Genomic DNA, 17,233 nt, shown 5'->3' with positions numbered 1-17,233 from the left:
CCATGTCTTCTAACAACGGGAACACCTCATGATTCTGGGCTGGCTGCAGTTCAATCAAAGGCCTGGCATCCGGCCCCGTCTGACTCAACTCATACACAAACATTTTACTTTCTCTCTCCTCACATATCATCTCACATCACACAAATACTGCTCTGGTCAGATAGTTTGCCTTTTTAAATCTACAGTACTAAAATTATTATTAAATCCTGTTGAGTGCCTCTTGGCTTGTGAAGATATTTCACATCTCGTCCAAAAGGCTTCCTCACTTCTAAAACAACTGTGTGACCCAGGTATTTAACCCAATGTAGGGGGCCCTTTGGAGGTATTCCTGAGGGTCATTGATCCCCTGTTGATCATGTGAGCCGTCACAAGCGTGGATCATTGCAGCTGCCGAGGTTTCACCAAGTGTAAATCTCTATATGTCATGGCCCTGCATTGTAGTTTTTGGACGTTATAGTGTTTGAATATTCTGAGTTGATTCTTGGTTTCATTTACCTCATGCTTTAAGTGTTTAGTGAGACTAATTTCTCCCTCAGTGTTTCCCTCGTTCTCTTGTGTCTAGCTTCCTGTGTTGGTTTTTGTTGTCTCCAGCCTTATCTCCATGTTTATTTGCCCGTTTCACCGGTCTTGTCTCTGTCTCTTGCTCTCTCAGCTCAGTCATGTCCCCGTCTGGGCTTTGTTCTGTCCCTCCACTCTGTCGTGTCTCTATGTCTGTTTTATCCCCAGCTCCTGTGTCCAGTCACTTGTTTTAGCCTCTGTGTGCACTCCCCAGCATCTCCTCTGTGTAGTCAGTTGTGTCTGGTTGCTGTCTCTCCATCTCCATCTTGTCTCTATGTTGCTCAAAAGACTGTCTTTTCTCCACTTTTTTGAGAATGCCAAACTTAATTGAAATCTCTGTTACCTAAAGTCAGAGTCCTGTCACTGGGATTAATAATATCCTACCTAGTTTGGAATACCCTATGACCCAGAAACTGACATTGTGCATGGAAGCCATGTTATATCTAGCCATTAAACTATAAAGAATTTATATAATATAAAGAATAAAAAATTTCACATTTTAAAGTCTAGAATGTTTAATCAACCAACCATACAACCATCCATCCATGTTTACCTGCTTATTCAATTAATGATAGCAGGGACCTGGAGCCTATCGTGCATGTGTTGCACTGTGGGAGAATGCCAGACCACCCGGAGAGAGAACCCATGGAAGCATGGGGAGAACATGCAAACACCACACAGAGAGGGGTCAGCTGGCTAGCAGGAGGCTGGCAGAAAAAAACAATCAAGTAGAACAATTAATCTCAGTGAAGTTAGTCCAAAGCACAAGGAAGCACCGTGCTTCCCAAGTGGGAATAAGCACAGACTGGAAAACCAGGGTAGCTGAGGCAGGGATTATATTTGATTGCAGACACGGATTCAAAGAGTAGTGGTGAAAAACAATCAGAAAAAACTTACACACAGTGATGTCATTTGTGAGACAAAAAAAGGTATTGGTATTTCTGTGTGTCCACTGTTTGAAAAACATAGTAAGCAACACATGGAATAGTATTTCTTAACCATTCTTTTTATTTTGGAAAAACTGCACTCATTTGCTTTGCAATGTTCTTCCTCCAAGAAAGTTTAAACTGAACAACCAAAACACATTTAAAATGATATTTTAACCAAGTAGTGGCACATTATGTGATAAAACAACAACAACAAGTTTTTCATCAAAAACAGGCTTCTAGGTGTATTTATCAGTGTCAATGGTTAGTACTGTTGCCTCACAAGAAAAAGGAAAAGCCTAATGTGCTGAGTGACCTTTTTATTTGGAGTTAGTGTGTTCTCAAAGACTGATTGTTGTAAATACAAGCGTGGATGAGCTGTTTGTCTCTCTGACGTCCCTGCCTTTTAGCAAAGTCAGCTGGGGTGACTTCATTCACCACGAAAACACTGGTTTGCAAAGCAGTTAAAAAACATGGATGGATTTATGTTCCTCCTGGTCAGGCATACCTAACTTAAACAAAAATTAAAACAAATAGATGAGTTTATAAGCTGTAGTGTTTAATAGGTTGGATTCTATGTCAGGTTGTCAGAGTGATGAGTCATGCATGATGTTATAAATGTTATAAATACGCGTTTATTTAAAGCATTGACCTCAGATGGTTCAAGAATCTCTTCTCCATTGTATTTTTCTCTGCTCTGGCAGGTCATAAATACACTCAACTGAAATGCACAGACAGCCTTCATAAAAACCACAACTGAATTTCTTTGAAGCAGGAGGCTGTTGCCATGGCATCAAGCCTTACATCAGTCTGCAGCATCATTAACATCACATCAGTCTCTGGTGATGGACAAGTGTGAGATGAGTCTGACATCCACATGGTGCTTGTAGCCAGCTGAGCACACCAGGCTGAGCACAGTGTTCTCTGCCCACCATAACAACCATGCTATTGTTAATTCCCTTATTTGAACATTTTTACCTTTAAAAATGTGCCCAGGATTTTAAATATTTTTTTTGTGTTCATGAGTCTAAACATAGAAGTGGTTCAGTCGGGTCAGGTAAAATCTAAAGAAAGCCCAACCATTCCTCAGACAGAGCTTCGTTTTAAATAAAAAGTTTTCAAACCTAAGTAGAAGACTGAATGGCCTTTTAAAAGGCAGCAGAAGTGCTTTGTTATACCCAGGCTTTATTTTTGGCTCAGAGATTATGTACTTGCTCTCAGAACGGTAAAAATTCTGAGAACTGAAAGATAAACAGCTTGAGGTAGAGGACTGTGTTCGTCCTCCTGCTGAGACTCACAGGACATCGTTGAATGTTTTGCAAAAGTTATAAGCTCAAAAGTGCAGGATTTATTATAATGCATTAATTTTTTGTTTTCTGTTGGCTGCTTTGTAGCTTTCAGTTTTAGAGGTACAGACCTTCTTTTGTTGATTAACTCTGACTTTTTGTGGGCACAGGAGAGATGGCATTTTTACATTTTCTGCTCAGGCCCTTTTAAGTGTCCAGGATTGGTAATTGTACAGCCTTTCAAAACAGATCAGAAACAGAAAACATCAAAGGACAATTGTTTACTCCCAACCTGTTTGACATTCCAGTTAATGAGTTTTTGGAACATTTTAAAAGACTTGGCATTTCATCAAAAAATTTAAAAGATTAATCTGCAATGAAAATAACCACTCGTGGTCAGTCCATCCAGGAATTTATTATGCTGCAAAGATGTAATGCAAATTAAAATTCATCCCATCATTTTCTACAATGTTTCAGAACTTCTTCAAAAGCCAGAGTGAACAAAGAAAAATCAAGGCTGAGGTTCCACAGAAATGCATTTTTAAAATAAATGTTCCCAACACAAATGATTTGTTTGTCAAGTCTTATGACACTTCAGCATTAGCATATTGTGTAGATGCTAATCTGAAAGTGCTGGCTGAGCCTGCACCTGCTCAACTTGCCTGTTGAAGGAAGTCGCACATTGACCATGGCGGTTAGCAAGAGGAAATTCATGTGTTATGGTGCCACATCATTGAAACATCTTTACTAGCTAATGCTAGCTGTGTTCCTCAGAGCAGTGAAAACAGTTCCAGCGGTAGCTTGCCTCGCCTCGCGTGCTATTCCCCATCAGTTTACTGTGAAAGATTTACAGTTTATCCACAACGTGCATGCACAAATCACAAAAAAAGAGATGTTAAACAGTGACAGCTACAGTTTCCTATGAGTACAAAAGAAGCAGAGCTTTGAGCAACAATAGACAACCGTGGTCACAAGATGGCAGTGATCTAAAGTAGGGGTAAGCAACCTTTTTGATGATGAGAGCCATCTAAAATTTCCTCAGAAGTCAATGTGCCATATGATTGCATTAGCAATAAATTTAATAACACTCTATATTAACAGTTACACACTATATAGAACAACTTTATAGAATTATATTTGTTCGCAGATGTTGGCAGCTATCAGCGAATAGTTATCAGCTATTTTGAAACAAAAAAAGACACTTTTTATCCATAACAAGAACTCCATAACAGCAAATGAACTGTACAACAGAAAATGCAAATGCTATTTATGGTCTCCTCACAACAATGATAAGAAAAATAAACTGGGCCAATATGGCATGTTTGTTAATACAGAGATACACATGTTAATGTGATCTCTGGTCTCCCACTCAGAGACACAGATCTCCGAGTGTTCAGCATTCAGACGGCTACCTGAGGACACTCATGTGAGAGAAAATCTGCTCACACAGATATGTAGAGCCAAATACTGTCAATAAGGCCTCTGCAGTGTTCTGAAGACAGTTAAACTTGTCAGGTAGTGATGTCCAGCACGTGAAAATGCAAGCTCCATGAACACGCACAGCTGTGGATTCCAGCTGCATTCGTAGTTCTGCAAACTTTGACCCCCACAGAGTCGAGGTTTTCAGTTCAATCAGCTGCATTTCGATGTCGCATTAACTGGCATTAACTCAGCCAGTTAATGCCAGTTAATGCGAGACAAATCCAGCTGCTCATTAAAGCTTTCTGGTTTGATCAGAAAAGAAAACATTGGTCCATACACCTGAAAGTCCCAAAAACGCATTGTGAATTCTGTCTCGAGTCTACGGATGTATCCGTGTATTTCCGTGGTGCTGATGCTGCACTGAGCGGACAGCTCCTGAAGCATTTGTGTCGGAATGTGGAAATTTCAACATCGCTTGAAAAAACGGCCAGCTAGCAACGTCCCTCTCACCGGTAGGCTAAGTTATTTTCAGCCAATTTCAAGTTGAATCTGGTAGTTGGGGTTGTTAGCTAAGATACCATCATTAAGAAGTGACACAACTAATGTGTCTATGTGAGCTAATTTGCGATGTGCACCACTGGCCCGGCCATTTATTTTTTAATGCACCTGCTCAGATTAATTCACTGCGTGTCGTGCCCAGGGCTGGACTGGGACGAAAAATCGGCCCGAGCTTTTTGACTAGAGACCGGCCCACCAGGTATTATAGGAAAAGCCATAAAGCCTTTGAATGAAAACAGACGCTGTTGTGACAGTGATGTACACTGTCTTGTTGGTATATGTATGATTTCTGTACATTTTCCATCAGATAAAACTTTGGTTGTAAGATTCAGATAATTATTTATGAAAAGCGAGACATTTTAAATGAGAATAAGAAAGAAAAGTATTTCTTTGTGCCCCCCTTTCCCTGTTAATGCCCTACCTGGCCCCCTGGCATAACTTTGCTAGACCCGCCCCTGCACAGTTACCAGCTGTCAGCTTACGTAGAAAAGGATCCTGGTGTTATTTGTCTCTCAGAAACAGTTCATAACTTCCTTTTGACTCATTCATGTCACCTAAAAGGTAAACCTGTTTCTCCATCACCTGTTCAGCTCTGATGATTCAGTAAGAACATCTCCTGGTTTCATCTTCATGCTTCCCTCTCACCACATATCCAAACCGACATCATGACCAGCAGCTTTTACAGCTGTGGCTCCAACAAACATCAGCTGATACTAGAAATTAATATTAAATAAATTCTAACAACAGCTGATCAAGCTTAAACGTGCTGCTGTTGTTTAGCGCGACATCCGCCGGTTTCTTCTTTTTGGCGCAAAGTGGGCGATAAACAAACAAGAGAGAAAAGCCAATCAGCTGATCATTGATCAGTTTCATGATTGAAGTAGCAACAGGAGAGAGAGGGGAGAGAATGAGAGAAGAAGAGACTGCTGACAGCGTAAAGACACAGAATAACTCCAACTTTGTGTCTTTTTCCATTCTAGCTGAAGTACGGGACAAACTGTGTTCCTTTACAGCTCAATACGAAACGCGTAATATTTTCTCTGAATACGGGACGATTCCATTTTTTTAAGGGACGGTTGGCAACTCTACTAACTAACCTTATGAATAAAATAAAGTTCACTATCAGTAACATCATAGCACCCACCCAGCAGTATATAAACTCCGTCATGCTAGCTAGTACGCAGTATGAGTTGTTGTAACTGATTGTAAAAAGTCAGCACAACGAAAATAAACTACACCTACACTTGGTTTATATCTGACCCAGATAGACTGCAGGTCATAACTTCTTACCTGAAGTTCAGTTCACCTGACACTCGGACCGTCCTCGGGTCTCTCCTCCTCCTGTCTCCCCTTTCCCTCATCCACCTGCTGGCCTCTGTGGCAGCTCCGCCATAGCCACCATCAAACAACTGAGTTATTTTTACACATCGGCCAGCATCTGGCCAATCCACCACCTTTCATTGTTTATACCGTTACTAAAAAAAAAAAAAAAAAATCATCGGCCCATAAAAACAAAAAATCACCATCAGCCCACCGGGCAAATGCCCGATGGCCAGTCCAGCTATGGTCTGGCATCAGTTAACCCTTCTGGCACGCGTGCCCAGGGTTGCCGACCCCTGATCTAAAGGATGGCTGCAAACAGCTTTATGACAGCACTGTCTGAGATAAATAGAGATAAATTGCTTTTCTTTGCTTCATTTTAATTGATGTCTATTTTTAGATTTGAATTGTCCTGGCAGAATGCAACTGGGTTTTAGTAATAACTAATCTTCTGTTGGAAAGCTTGGCTAGAAAGGTACATTCTCAGTACCTGTGGCATAGGTCACTTATATAAGCTAATTAATTCCGAGTAACATTGAATTTCACTCACTGTAACTGAAGTAGAAACTTTTGGTTGGGCCACACTGAAAGCCATTTTATTTGTCAGAGAACTGCATTAAAAACACCAAAAACATAATGGAGAAATTTCAGTTCAGTGACTCAAGCTTTCAGCGGTTAGGCTTAGTAGACGCCCTGTTTCCAACTGCTGTGTCAGCATTCACTCATCAGTCAAAGCTGCCACATCTCTAACTTTAACCCTTTGTAGTGTTAAAAAAAAAATCAACATCTGTGCAGTCGAAGAGTCTGTTTGTTCGTTTTTTGTGCCAGGCTGTACAGTAAACATTATTATTAACACGGCGTCTATGTGGGCTGACTTCAGTTTAGAGCAAACTTTAAGTGGCCATTCTAGTTTTTTTTATAACTTAAAGTTAACACATTGAACTGTTTCTTATGTAATAGCAGGAATTGCCACTTATTTTATGAAAAAAACTGAAATCAGATAAAAATAAATAAATACTAAATCTTGGGTACTGGTTGATGACAAAAATTATTCAAAAATCTAAAAACCTATAATACCTATAATATGAAAATATTTTAGCTGCATATTTTAAATAGTCATGTGTTAACAATATCCATTGCCGTTATTTATACAATAAACCAGCTGTTGTTGTTGCTGTTGTAAATGATGTATGATGTAGGAGAGTGAGAGCATGAGCTTGTGGGGAGTTTGGCCTTCTATGACTCTGATTTAATGAAGTCTCCATGGACGACACATGGAAGCCAAACAGTGCACTTCCAATCCCTATTATCAGAGTAAACAGAAGTCTGCACACAAAGGGGCAGCAGCAAAATGCAGCATCCATTCTCAGATTCCACTAATCCCCGGTGAACGAGGGGAAAAAAAGACAGAAGTGTGGGATGGAGAGAGAGTGTGTGTGGGTATAAAACAGGGAATGAAAAGAATAAAAAGAGGGAATACCGATATGATGTGAAATGGAGAAATTGGTGAAGAAAGCAGACAGGATGAATTAAAGACAAATCATTTCCCCAAAATTTAGGGTAATGATTTGTCACTTTTTATTCCAATTTAAAATCATCCTAACACAAATAGTGTAAAGTTATGTACCCCAAGGTAAAGTTTATGTAGCTGAAGCATATTATAATTTATATGATAAATTATTTTTATATAATAAAAATAACCTTGATCGAAATTTGAGATGAGTTTGAGGTACCTTAGAGTTGATGGTTCTATTATTAAAAAAATAGATAAAGTAATTTGAAAATGCCGAAGTAACACCACAACAGGTCAGATTTTGCAGGAATTTTTTTTTTTTTAATATTCTGTTTTTAAAAAGATTATTTTACTAAATATGAGTATTTATATTGACCTGAAATTATCCATGACTGGTCAGAACCAAGTATACATGCATACAGTACACACACACACACACACACACACACACAGACACATGTGCCTACAGCTGGGTCTGCTCTTTTGCACCGACAGTCGCTTTGGTAACTGTCGGCGCTCCACATCCTCTCCTCATCTTAAAGTCTGTTCCTTTTCCTTTTGCCTCTCTTCTACATGTGGGTTTGACTTCCAAAAACATTTTTCCCCCACATGTTTCATTCTGGTTTTTGCATGACATATCACATGCTTGGGATTATATGGCTGTTAAGACATTTAATTTTTATACAAAATTGCAAAAATAATTGCATTTCAACTCAAATTTACAGTATTTGAACCCATATAAGTAATTTTAGGTGAATACTTGTAGAATGCCTATTGGAAGCATTCAATGGGAGCTTGCTATATAATTCCTGAACTTTAATATGCATCTTGCTTCACTATCGCATGTAAACTTTGTCAGGATTATTGCTGTCTTCTGAATTCTACTTTTTCAGATTTTTTTTTTTTATTACACCTTGATGTCGGGAGACATTCAAGATGAAAAGAATATTTATTTATATTTGATTGTAAATTTATAAAGAATTTTTCAGCTCTGTATATTTTGCCTTAAAACTCACCTGCAATTTTGTTCTGATTACTATTTTTTATTGTTTACTTTATATGTTATTTTTTTATTGTAAAGCACTTTGATTTTAAATGTCCTATATAAATGAAACAAATTAATAAATAAAATACTTTTTTGTGTATATAAAAAAACTGGAGATCCATTCAAAGAAAAAAAAAACAACTAAAAAAATAAAATAAAAATATTTTAGTAAGAAGCATTTTAACTGAAATCTAGGATGCCTAGAACTAAAGGTATCCCGGTTAAGGGCTTTCTACACAGGCAGCAGCTAGCAGCAGAGTAATGATAAGAGACATAGAAAGTCATTGATATTCAGTCACTTAAAGCAAAATCTATGCTAGCAAGCAATTGTTTATAAATGATATGACACTGTTATATGTAGGATTTAAATGTTAAAATAATGTTGGCTGTACACAGCTTTACACAGTCTCTCACAGTCTAGTTAGACGTTCAAATGTATTGACCAATTTACTAATATTTCTCAAAACTTTAAATATGCCACTTAAATAATGCACATTTAATTTGTAAATATCAACAGCTACCCACAGTGTGGTGTAGTTCTAACAACAGCTTTAAAGATAAAAAAGACATATGGATATGTGGAATACCATGCACATTGCTTGCTTTCTTCATTGTTCATAATCAGTCACAACTGAAAAGCATCAAAGGTGGAGTAGAAATCACTCAAAGTATGGGTAGGAAAAGAAGTTGGGTTTGCTTAAAATGGGTATAGTGATAATTCATAAATATGTTGCTATCCATTGGAACTCTGTTGCCATGTACATACATATAAATTCACATTAGTTACATACATTCAGTCCAGCCAGAACCTTGAACCCTCCACAAATCCTGAGTCAGGTGCTTTACAGGACAGAAATTTTAATAGCAAAATGACACACATCCAAAATACAACCGGTTGAGTATCTGATGTGTTGTGCCCATTTTGCAGTGTGACACAAGGACCGGACACACGCAGCGTCGACAGTTGAATATTTACTTACAATGTTTAATGCCACTCTGAGTTATACAGTTTTCACACTGCTCAGCTCAGTTCCAGCTCAGCACACACCGCTCTCCTCCAGTCCCTGGCAGCTACTGAAATCGGGAAGGCATAGTTAGTGAGATGGAGGTCAGCTGTGTGGGTCAACCATCCCTTGACACCACACCCTGAACTCACTGCTCCACCCCTACCCTGCAGCTGAGCCACGAACCACACCCCGCTACATGCAGCCTGACTCAGTTCGATTGCAGTGCATTGGCATGTGATCTGACCACAACAGAATTTAATAAACCAGAAGATAAATGTGAAACCTGTTGACCAAATCCATCTTAAACTAATTTCTTTCTTTGCTTTTTAGAGGAAAGGTGAATATAAACTAAGTAGAATTTGAAACTGGTGAACAATCATTTGTGTTCTCATATTAAAAACAATCACAAGTGCTAATTTTTAAAATAACATACATTTAAAAACAATACATATTTCCCATTATTTTGCCATGAATTGAATTTTTTTTTCTTTTATCCAACCTCAAACATTTCTTATACCTGCCTTTTTATTTTCATCATTAACTGAATGAAGTTCAAATGATGAATAGTAGGAATGCAGGTTATTTTCAGTTGAATGACCGACCCATCCTCATGCATTTCTGTGTCACTCTCTCATTGTCTTCTTTAGTTTCAAGACTGCGGATTCAGGTTTTGGCAGGTTTGTTGGGTCATGTGGGGGCTTTGTGCAAAGATTTAGAGTCTTTTTGTTGAAACTGTGCATGTCTGATGAAAGTATGTCATTAAGCTAGAGCCTCTTATTAACGTCCATTATATAGTTTCTAAATTGCTTCAGTGTCGTAGAAATCCAGTAAAGAGAACTGAATCCACTTTGGATCCATTATATCAGACATACATATTGGAGTCTTGTGTTTATCTTAATACTAACATACTTGCAGCAGAGAATAGAATAGGTTGTGTGGCAAGAAGACAGAGGCTGTACACAACAAATATGCTGTTAGTGAAGCTGTAAATACTAGAACTTCTCCCATTCTCAACTTTATCTTATATTCTTTGGTGATTTCTGTTGGTGCCTTTTCCGCATGTTCAGTTTTCCATTCAGGTTTTCTCTTTTCTTGAGCCCAAAACAGACTGGCACTTTCTGATGCATGCCAAGATAGCCATGTGTACTATTTTATGTGCTTCATACAAGTTACTTTAATTTTAAGGTGATGAAGCATGGACACAACCAGGCTACCTCTTGTCATTTAGCACTTCTTCTGTGGTGTTTTAAGTGTTTTAACAAAAGAACTGAAATCAGCTCTTTGGTGAAGAATTGTGTGAAAGGAAGAAAAATGTATACTTCACATTTTACTTTATCTGCTTAACTTTTTTGATGGTTAACATGGCATGTGAATTGGTTGATTTGCTTGTGAATACAGCAAATGTAGCAGTGTGTTTTGGACTTAATAGCCGTGAGCTTTGGCTACCTGGTGACCATTATGTCCTTCTGTTGCATGTCCCTCCTCCCATCCTTCTCTACAAGCCTTTATCAATACAAAACATCCCCCACCACTTGATGTAAGAAGACTAAGCTCTCCCTGGATCTTTAAAGAAATCCGAAAAGCCTACTCCCATCAGTGTATTGTGCTTCTGTCTTTGTGAGGACGTGTAAGTTTTAGACATTTTTGGAAGATGTGTACATTTTGTATGAAGATTAATTCAAAGAGCAGTTAGAGCAAAATATGTAAGGGTAAATGCTGGCATTTGATTTTACCTACAAAAAGGTTGGGAGTTAAATGTTTAGTTTTTTATGATCAAAGAATAAGTAAGGATGGTGACAATGCATCATGTAGCATGTTTAATGGTAAGTTTGGTACACTCTGGAAAATTTGCTTGTGTAAAGCTCGTGTAAAAGTGTAAATTAGTTGAAAAAAAAGGAGAAGGTATTTTACACTCTACCGTTACATAAGTACATAAAAACAATACAACCCTTGTCTACTGAGAATCATTACAATGAAGTAGAAGCCTACAGAACTCAAAACAAAAACTGCTGTTAAGAGCCATGCACACTACAGCAAGAGCATTTATTAAAATACATTTTTTTATTTTATTATGTTATTTCATTTCCATTAATTACTTCAGCTGCCCTCCTCCTACCTTCTGGCCCTTGATCCCCTACACTGGCTGCACTGTCTGAAGTTATGCCTTGGCTATGGCTGACAGGATAAAACTAGCCAAATAAAATCCAATCTAGCCTACAGAAGGTTGCTTCTGCACATGTGTAAAATAGTTGGATTGCCAATGAATGCATTCATGTTTTAATTGAAAATGATAGCTGACTGGAATGATAGCTGAAAATTACTGGAAATGAGGCTCTGTGACCTTGAACATGCCACTTTTTCTCTGCTGAAGCTGTTCATTTTCAATTTACTTTAACAGATGTCACCAGAATCACTCAGAATTAAAGTTGTAGATTTCTTTTCTCTTAAAAAACTAGTAAAGTTGTTGAGCATCATTGTAATTTATTACTTTGAGCCCTGGTGTCAGTGTTACTTGCTATTTAAATTTATTAATTTATAAAAATGTAATTGTGATCATCACCTTTTTAGCAAAAGTCAGAGAATATTTACACAAGATAAAAAAATAAAAAGCTTTCACTCCAAACAACCACAAACAGCTACAAATATATAAATATATAAATGTTGTAAGGCTTTGAACTCTCCCCAGTTCGGAGATGGCATAAGGAATATTAAATCCAGTCTGTCTCATGATCTGCTGTCAGTTTGTTGACAGCAAGGTCTTATGGATAAATGAAACAACAAAAGCAATATCCATGTTATTATAAATTGCATTTATCCTTTAATTGTTGGGATCAGGAAATGATCATTGAATGTCCTCACAGGTATAGAAGTACAAATGTGTGTGTAAATGTGTGTGGTGGGGTGGTGGGGGTGTTGCCGATGGGAAACAAAATGAAGAAAATGATCCAGTTGTGACTGCAGTGTGAATCTGTCCTTTCTTGTGCTCTCATGTTTCTCATGTCCTGAAACATGTATCGTTCCTCACAGCTTTCTGTTTTTTATCCCATTAATCCAAGTGACTTTCCTGAACTGCAGGTAGAGCCCATTAAGACCTGACTGGAACCTCATTTTTAACATTTGCTCTAATGGTTTTGGGTTTTTTTTTCCAGTTTGTAATTATGTTGTTGTGAATCCTTTTTAGGTTTAACTTTGAAGATGAAACCCCAACAACAAACTTTGATACCTTCCCAGCAGCCATCCTCACGGTGTTCCAGGTAAAACAAGAAAACAAAACATTACACATATGTGCGCACTCATGCTTTCCAAATGAGAACAAGAGCATATTGACACTATGGAAAAATAAAGTTTGTTATCAGTCATTTTAATTAGAGCAAATGAGGGGTCTGCATACCTCCGTGTGCCCTAATGAGCTCACTGATAATCCTTCAATTAGCCTGTGCTCATAAGCCCTCACTCTGTAAAGTAATTTAATTCTGCGCTCTGTGAGATTTGCATGCTCCTTTACAACCTGCCGACGACCCCAGCCTCGCTCTGATTCTCGTTTCCCTCAGATTCTGACTGGCGAGGACTGGAACGCAGTGATGTACCACGGGATTGAGTCTCAAGGAGGCGTTCGCGGCGGCATGTTCTCCTCCATCTACTTCATCGTCCTCACACTCTTTGGAAACTGTATCCTTTTTGACATCACAGCATACCCACAGTCAGAAGCAGTGCCCATCAATTACAGAAAACATTTAATTCCAATGTAAATGCTGACCTTATCAACAGTAAACCATAGTATTTTCTTGATACATGTAAATGAAATGTTATTACAGGGATGTTTTACTTTGGATCATGCTACAGCCAACTCATGTTACAAGTTAAGTCTTTCAAGCTCGTAAATATAAGCTGAAATAGGAGTGATTTCTCTAAAAAACAAAGGTGATGAAAGATGAGAATTTTTTGCCAGCTAGCAGTGAGTTCTTACTCTGTCAGCCTTCAAGTACTCTTGTCAAGATCCCAACTTGAGGTGAAAAATTAGGCCCTGCTCTGTCAGGTAAACTGACAGATCAATTCAGCATCAATTTTTCAGATTGCTACTAGTTTGGTGGGAAAAGCCAATGAATACTTAATCTGTCCAACTGTTGTTGCTCCTGAGTGCCGTTGTTATTCAGACACCCTCCTGAATGTCTTCTTGGCTATCGCCGTCGATAACCTTGCAAATGCACAAGAGCTGACGAAGGTAGGCGGGAAAACCAACCCAGCGAAAAAAAACAAAATCAAAATAAAAAAACACTTGCCAGATGTTGATTTTTGAAACACAGTAAAGACAGATTCATCCTTTACTCCTTGAACAAATATCAGTGTTGCTGAGACACCTGGCAGAGTGAGCTTTTTCAGCAAGCTTTTCCTGGGTTTGATGTGATCCTATTTTCATGGCTGTATTAGGGTTATATATGGCTGAAAACAGATATCAGTCTTGGGTAAAATTTCGACAATATCAGATGACACAATTAAATTCTGATTGACTTTTTTTTTCCCTAAACAAAGGTCATGACTGCCTAATCTGATTTTGCCCAGAAAACTATGGAGATCTGTTGCAATAGTAATGTATTCCTATTAAGCACAAATTAATGTCTTGGTTGTCACTGGCTGAAGGATGAAGAGGAGCAGGAGGAGGCAGCCAATAAGAAGCTTGCTCTGCAGAAAGCTTTGGAAGTGAAAGAAGTCAGCCCGATGTCAGCAGCCAACATTTCGATCGCTGCGTAAGTTTCTCTTTCCCCAGACAGCAGCTCTGTTCAGTCCCACACGGAAATAAAACTGTATGATATCTCTCCGTAGGTTCTTCCCTCTCAGTCTGACATGTCTGTGTGTATATTTGTACCCTGTTTGATTTGTCTGTGTTCTGAACTTCTCATCCATTAAGACAGTGCCCCTGTGGTGTTTCTTATTTATTACACCCTACTCTTTACCCTCTTTAGTGTTATAGGCAATTAAGGAAGCTTCAGTGAGTAATACGTGTGAGTTTCCACTAGCAAATTTCATGATATTTTTTTTTATTTTGCCCTTGAATGTTGCTACCTGCTGCTAAAATGGCATTTTATAATCAAAGCTGTTGTTTGATTATGACTTACAAATGATGCAGCTCTCCATTCTGCATCTTTAGATGATAATATCAGTAGTATTTTAGATATCGTCTCCCAGTTATTTCTCTCTGTCTACTAAAGTTAGTGAGTAATGATTAGCAGAAAATCATGAAAATCAGCGCAGATACTCGATGTGATGCTCAAAGTTTTCTGAGGATTCTGCAGTCTTTGGAAAACTAAGTACACTGTTAAGAATTAAGAGTGTAAGAAGTATAGATAAAGTTGGGCACTGCTAATAAAATTCAAATGCAAATGACTTGAACGTTTAGCAGGTTGCTGGTTTGTGTTAACACAATGTCACAAAAATTACACAATTGGTCTTCCTAGCAAATTCAACCCATGGCCAGACCATTCAATGCTCAGAGAAACATAAAGAAGTCCAAGAGCTACATCTTAGACTATATAAGCCTCACTTAGCACATTAAATGTTAAAGTTAATGACATTAAACTTGGAAAGACTGAAAACGTGTGACTTGTTTGGAAGGGTTGCCAAAAGAAAGCCTCTTTTCTATAAAAAACAAAAAACACAGCAGCATGGTTCTGGTTTGCAAAGCTGCATCTGAACAAACAGCAGGATGTCTGGAACATGCTCCTTTGGATAGATGAAAGTGGAGATGTTTGAATATAATACACAGTGCACACAGTCTTTAAATGCTACATTTTTAAGTTTAAAACTTCAGTTTGTTTCTGTGTTGTTGAGAACAAATCATGGGTTCATTGCATTTTTTTTATGTGGTCCCAGCTTAAAACCAAAGCAAGACACATGAGATACTCATAAAGAGCGAGTAAGCTTAGTGTAAATCATAAACAGTGAGACATGAAGACTAACATTAAGCATGATGACAGAGACAGGGCAACACTGAAAAAAATGGAGAAACTCAAAGTGGCACAAGAAAACCAAAAGAACCCAAACGGATCAATTATTCATAGCTATAAATTATCATGTCTCACTGTATTTTCCTATCTTATTCACTAAAACAGCAACAATGCATTGTCTCTGCATTGTGTTCGTGCGTGATTGTTTCCACTTGTGTGTTAAATAATTCTGCATAGGTCTTTTTGTGATGACATTTTTTTTTATTCATTTGTAAAACTTGCTCCTTAATTGCCGTCGTCCTCACTATGAGGTCAGTTAGAAAATTATTACTGCCGTAAATCCCTGGCTAGCCGACTTGTTCCCCATTACACTGCTCTTAGTGTTATCATGTGGCCCTGTGCATTAGTTTCAGCATTGTCAGACATGTTTAGTTAGTGCATTGATCAGTGTGCTAACACAAAAAGTCAGTGGGCTCATAAGAAACTCTTTATTTTTACTATCTGTGTTGAATGTGCTGTTTCAGAGAAACTCAGGGTTTCATTACAAAACTGAAGACAAAATCTAAGAATCTTCATTTGAAATCATTTTAAATATCTAAATATGTTTAAAATTCAACATTTCATTGTAAAATATAAGATGACATTTTTCCTCTCAATATGTTTTGGATTGAAACTCCTGAATGGTTTTCAGTTTCAGTTTTCGTCATAAAAATGTCACACGTTTTTCCGTTGCTGTTGTGTTATTGAAGTATTTGCACAGATTAGTCCTTTGCTGTAACACAGAAGGCAGGGGGCAGGTGGAATGTCAGTCTTTTTGTCCACCTGCCCCCTTCAGATTTGTGTCTCATTTTTTTTTCCTTTGTTTTTGTTCTGCATGTACAGTTTTGTAAAGCAAAATCGAGATGCACTCTCTCGCAGGTCGTCCATCAGCAGCATTCAGTCACCGTGAGTTATCACTCTCTGTTACAATATTCTCCTCCTGGTCTCCTCTCCTTTCCTGTTTCCTTTTCTCTTCGCCTTCTCTTCTAGTCTTTCATCCCTTCTGTCACCTTTCTTCTCTGCAATGCATTGTTTTTTTTCCCTCTTTACATCTCTTCATGTTCTTGTATCCTCCCACTTTCGGACAATCTGTTCTCTCCTCCAGTCCTCTCTTTTCCTCTCCTTTCCTCTGCACCTTCATAAAACTAAATTGTGTTCTGTCATAACTTCGTTGCTAGTGAAGTGAAATGTATTTATGGTTCTTCTTTTTTAAGTCATCGAAACTGCACTACAGCAGATGGCACACGGTGCCACTGTGGTTTAATTTTGACTGTAAACTGTAGACTGTTGTGCCTCTGCCTAGCCTTCGGTGCCTACAGTAATAGATCTTCAGCTCTGTGATGTGAATAATTTGTCTATAAATGTTTAATTTCTCTGCTTTGCTACTACCACAGGCAGTTTGGCATTTCCATTCTATTTGTTATTGTAGACTCCAGGCTGTCACTAAAAGAAAAACACAACAACAACCAGCTTTTGCTCTCCTTCCTGGTGATCTGCTCTCTTAATTGATTACGGTGCTGCTGGAAGGCCATCACACCTCTTTGAGTTAACACTGGTTTCTTATAAGGACTGCTCTTCTTGTGTTTTTGAGTGTGCATGTGCTATGTCACAATATCT

The 17,233-nt window shown here is 38.2% G+C and overlaps 1 protein-coding gene across 1 annotated transcript in view; it reads left to right on the top strand.

The window, feature by feature from the left end:
- cacna1bb (calcium channel, voltage-dependent, N type, alpha 1B subunit, b) overlaps positions 1-17,233 on the top strand; it is a 226,641-nt gene that overhangs the window by 143,240 nt on the left and 66,168 nt on the right. The window contains exons 15-19 of the mRNA XM_063478885.1: positions 12,817-12,889; positions 13,187-13,304; positions 13,790-13,857; positions 14,274-14,380; positions 16,460-16,522. Of these exons, the coding sequence (XP_063334955.1) occupies positions 12,817-12,889; positions 13,187-13,304; positions 13,790-13,857; positions 14,274-14,380; positions 16,460-16,522 (429 nt within the window). The remainder of the gene's footprint in view (positions 1-12,816; positions 12,890-13,186; positions 13,305-13,789; positions 13,858-14,273; positions 14,381-16,459; positions 16,523-17,233) is intronic.

The sequence above is a fragment of the Pelmatolapia mariae genome, linkage group LG7 (assembly GCF_036321145.2).
Source record: "Pelmatolapia mariae isolate MD_Pm_ZW linkage group LG7, Pm_UMD_F_2, whole genome shotgun sequence".
NCBI classification, from domain to species: domain Eukaryota; kingdom Metazoa; phylum Chordata; class Actinopteri; order Cichliformes; family Cichlidae; genus Pelmatolapia; species Pelmatolapia mariae.
This window is presented reverse-complemented; position numbering and strand designations above follow the sequence as displayed.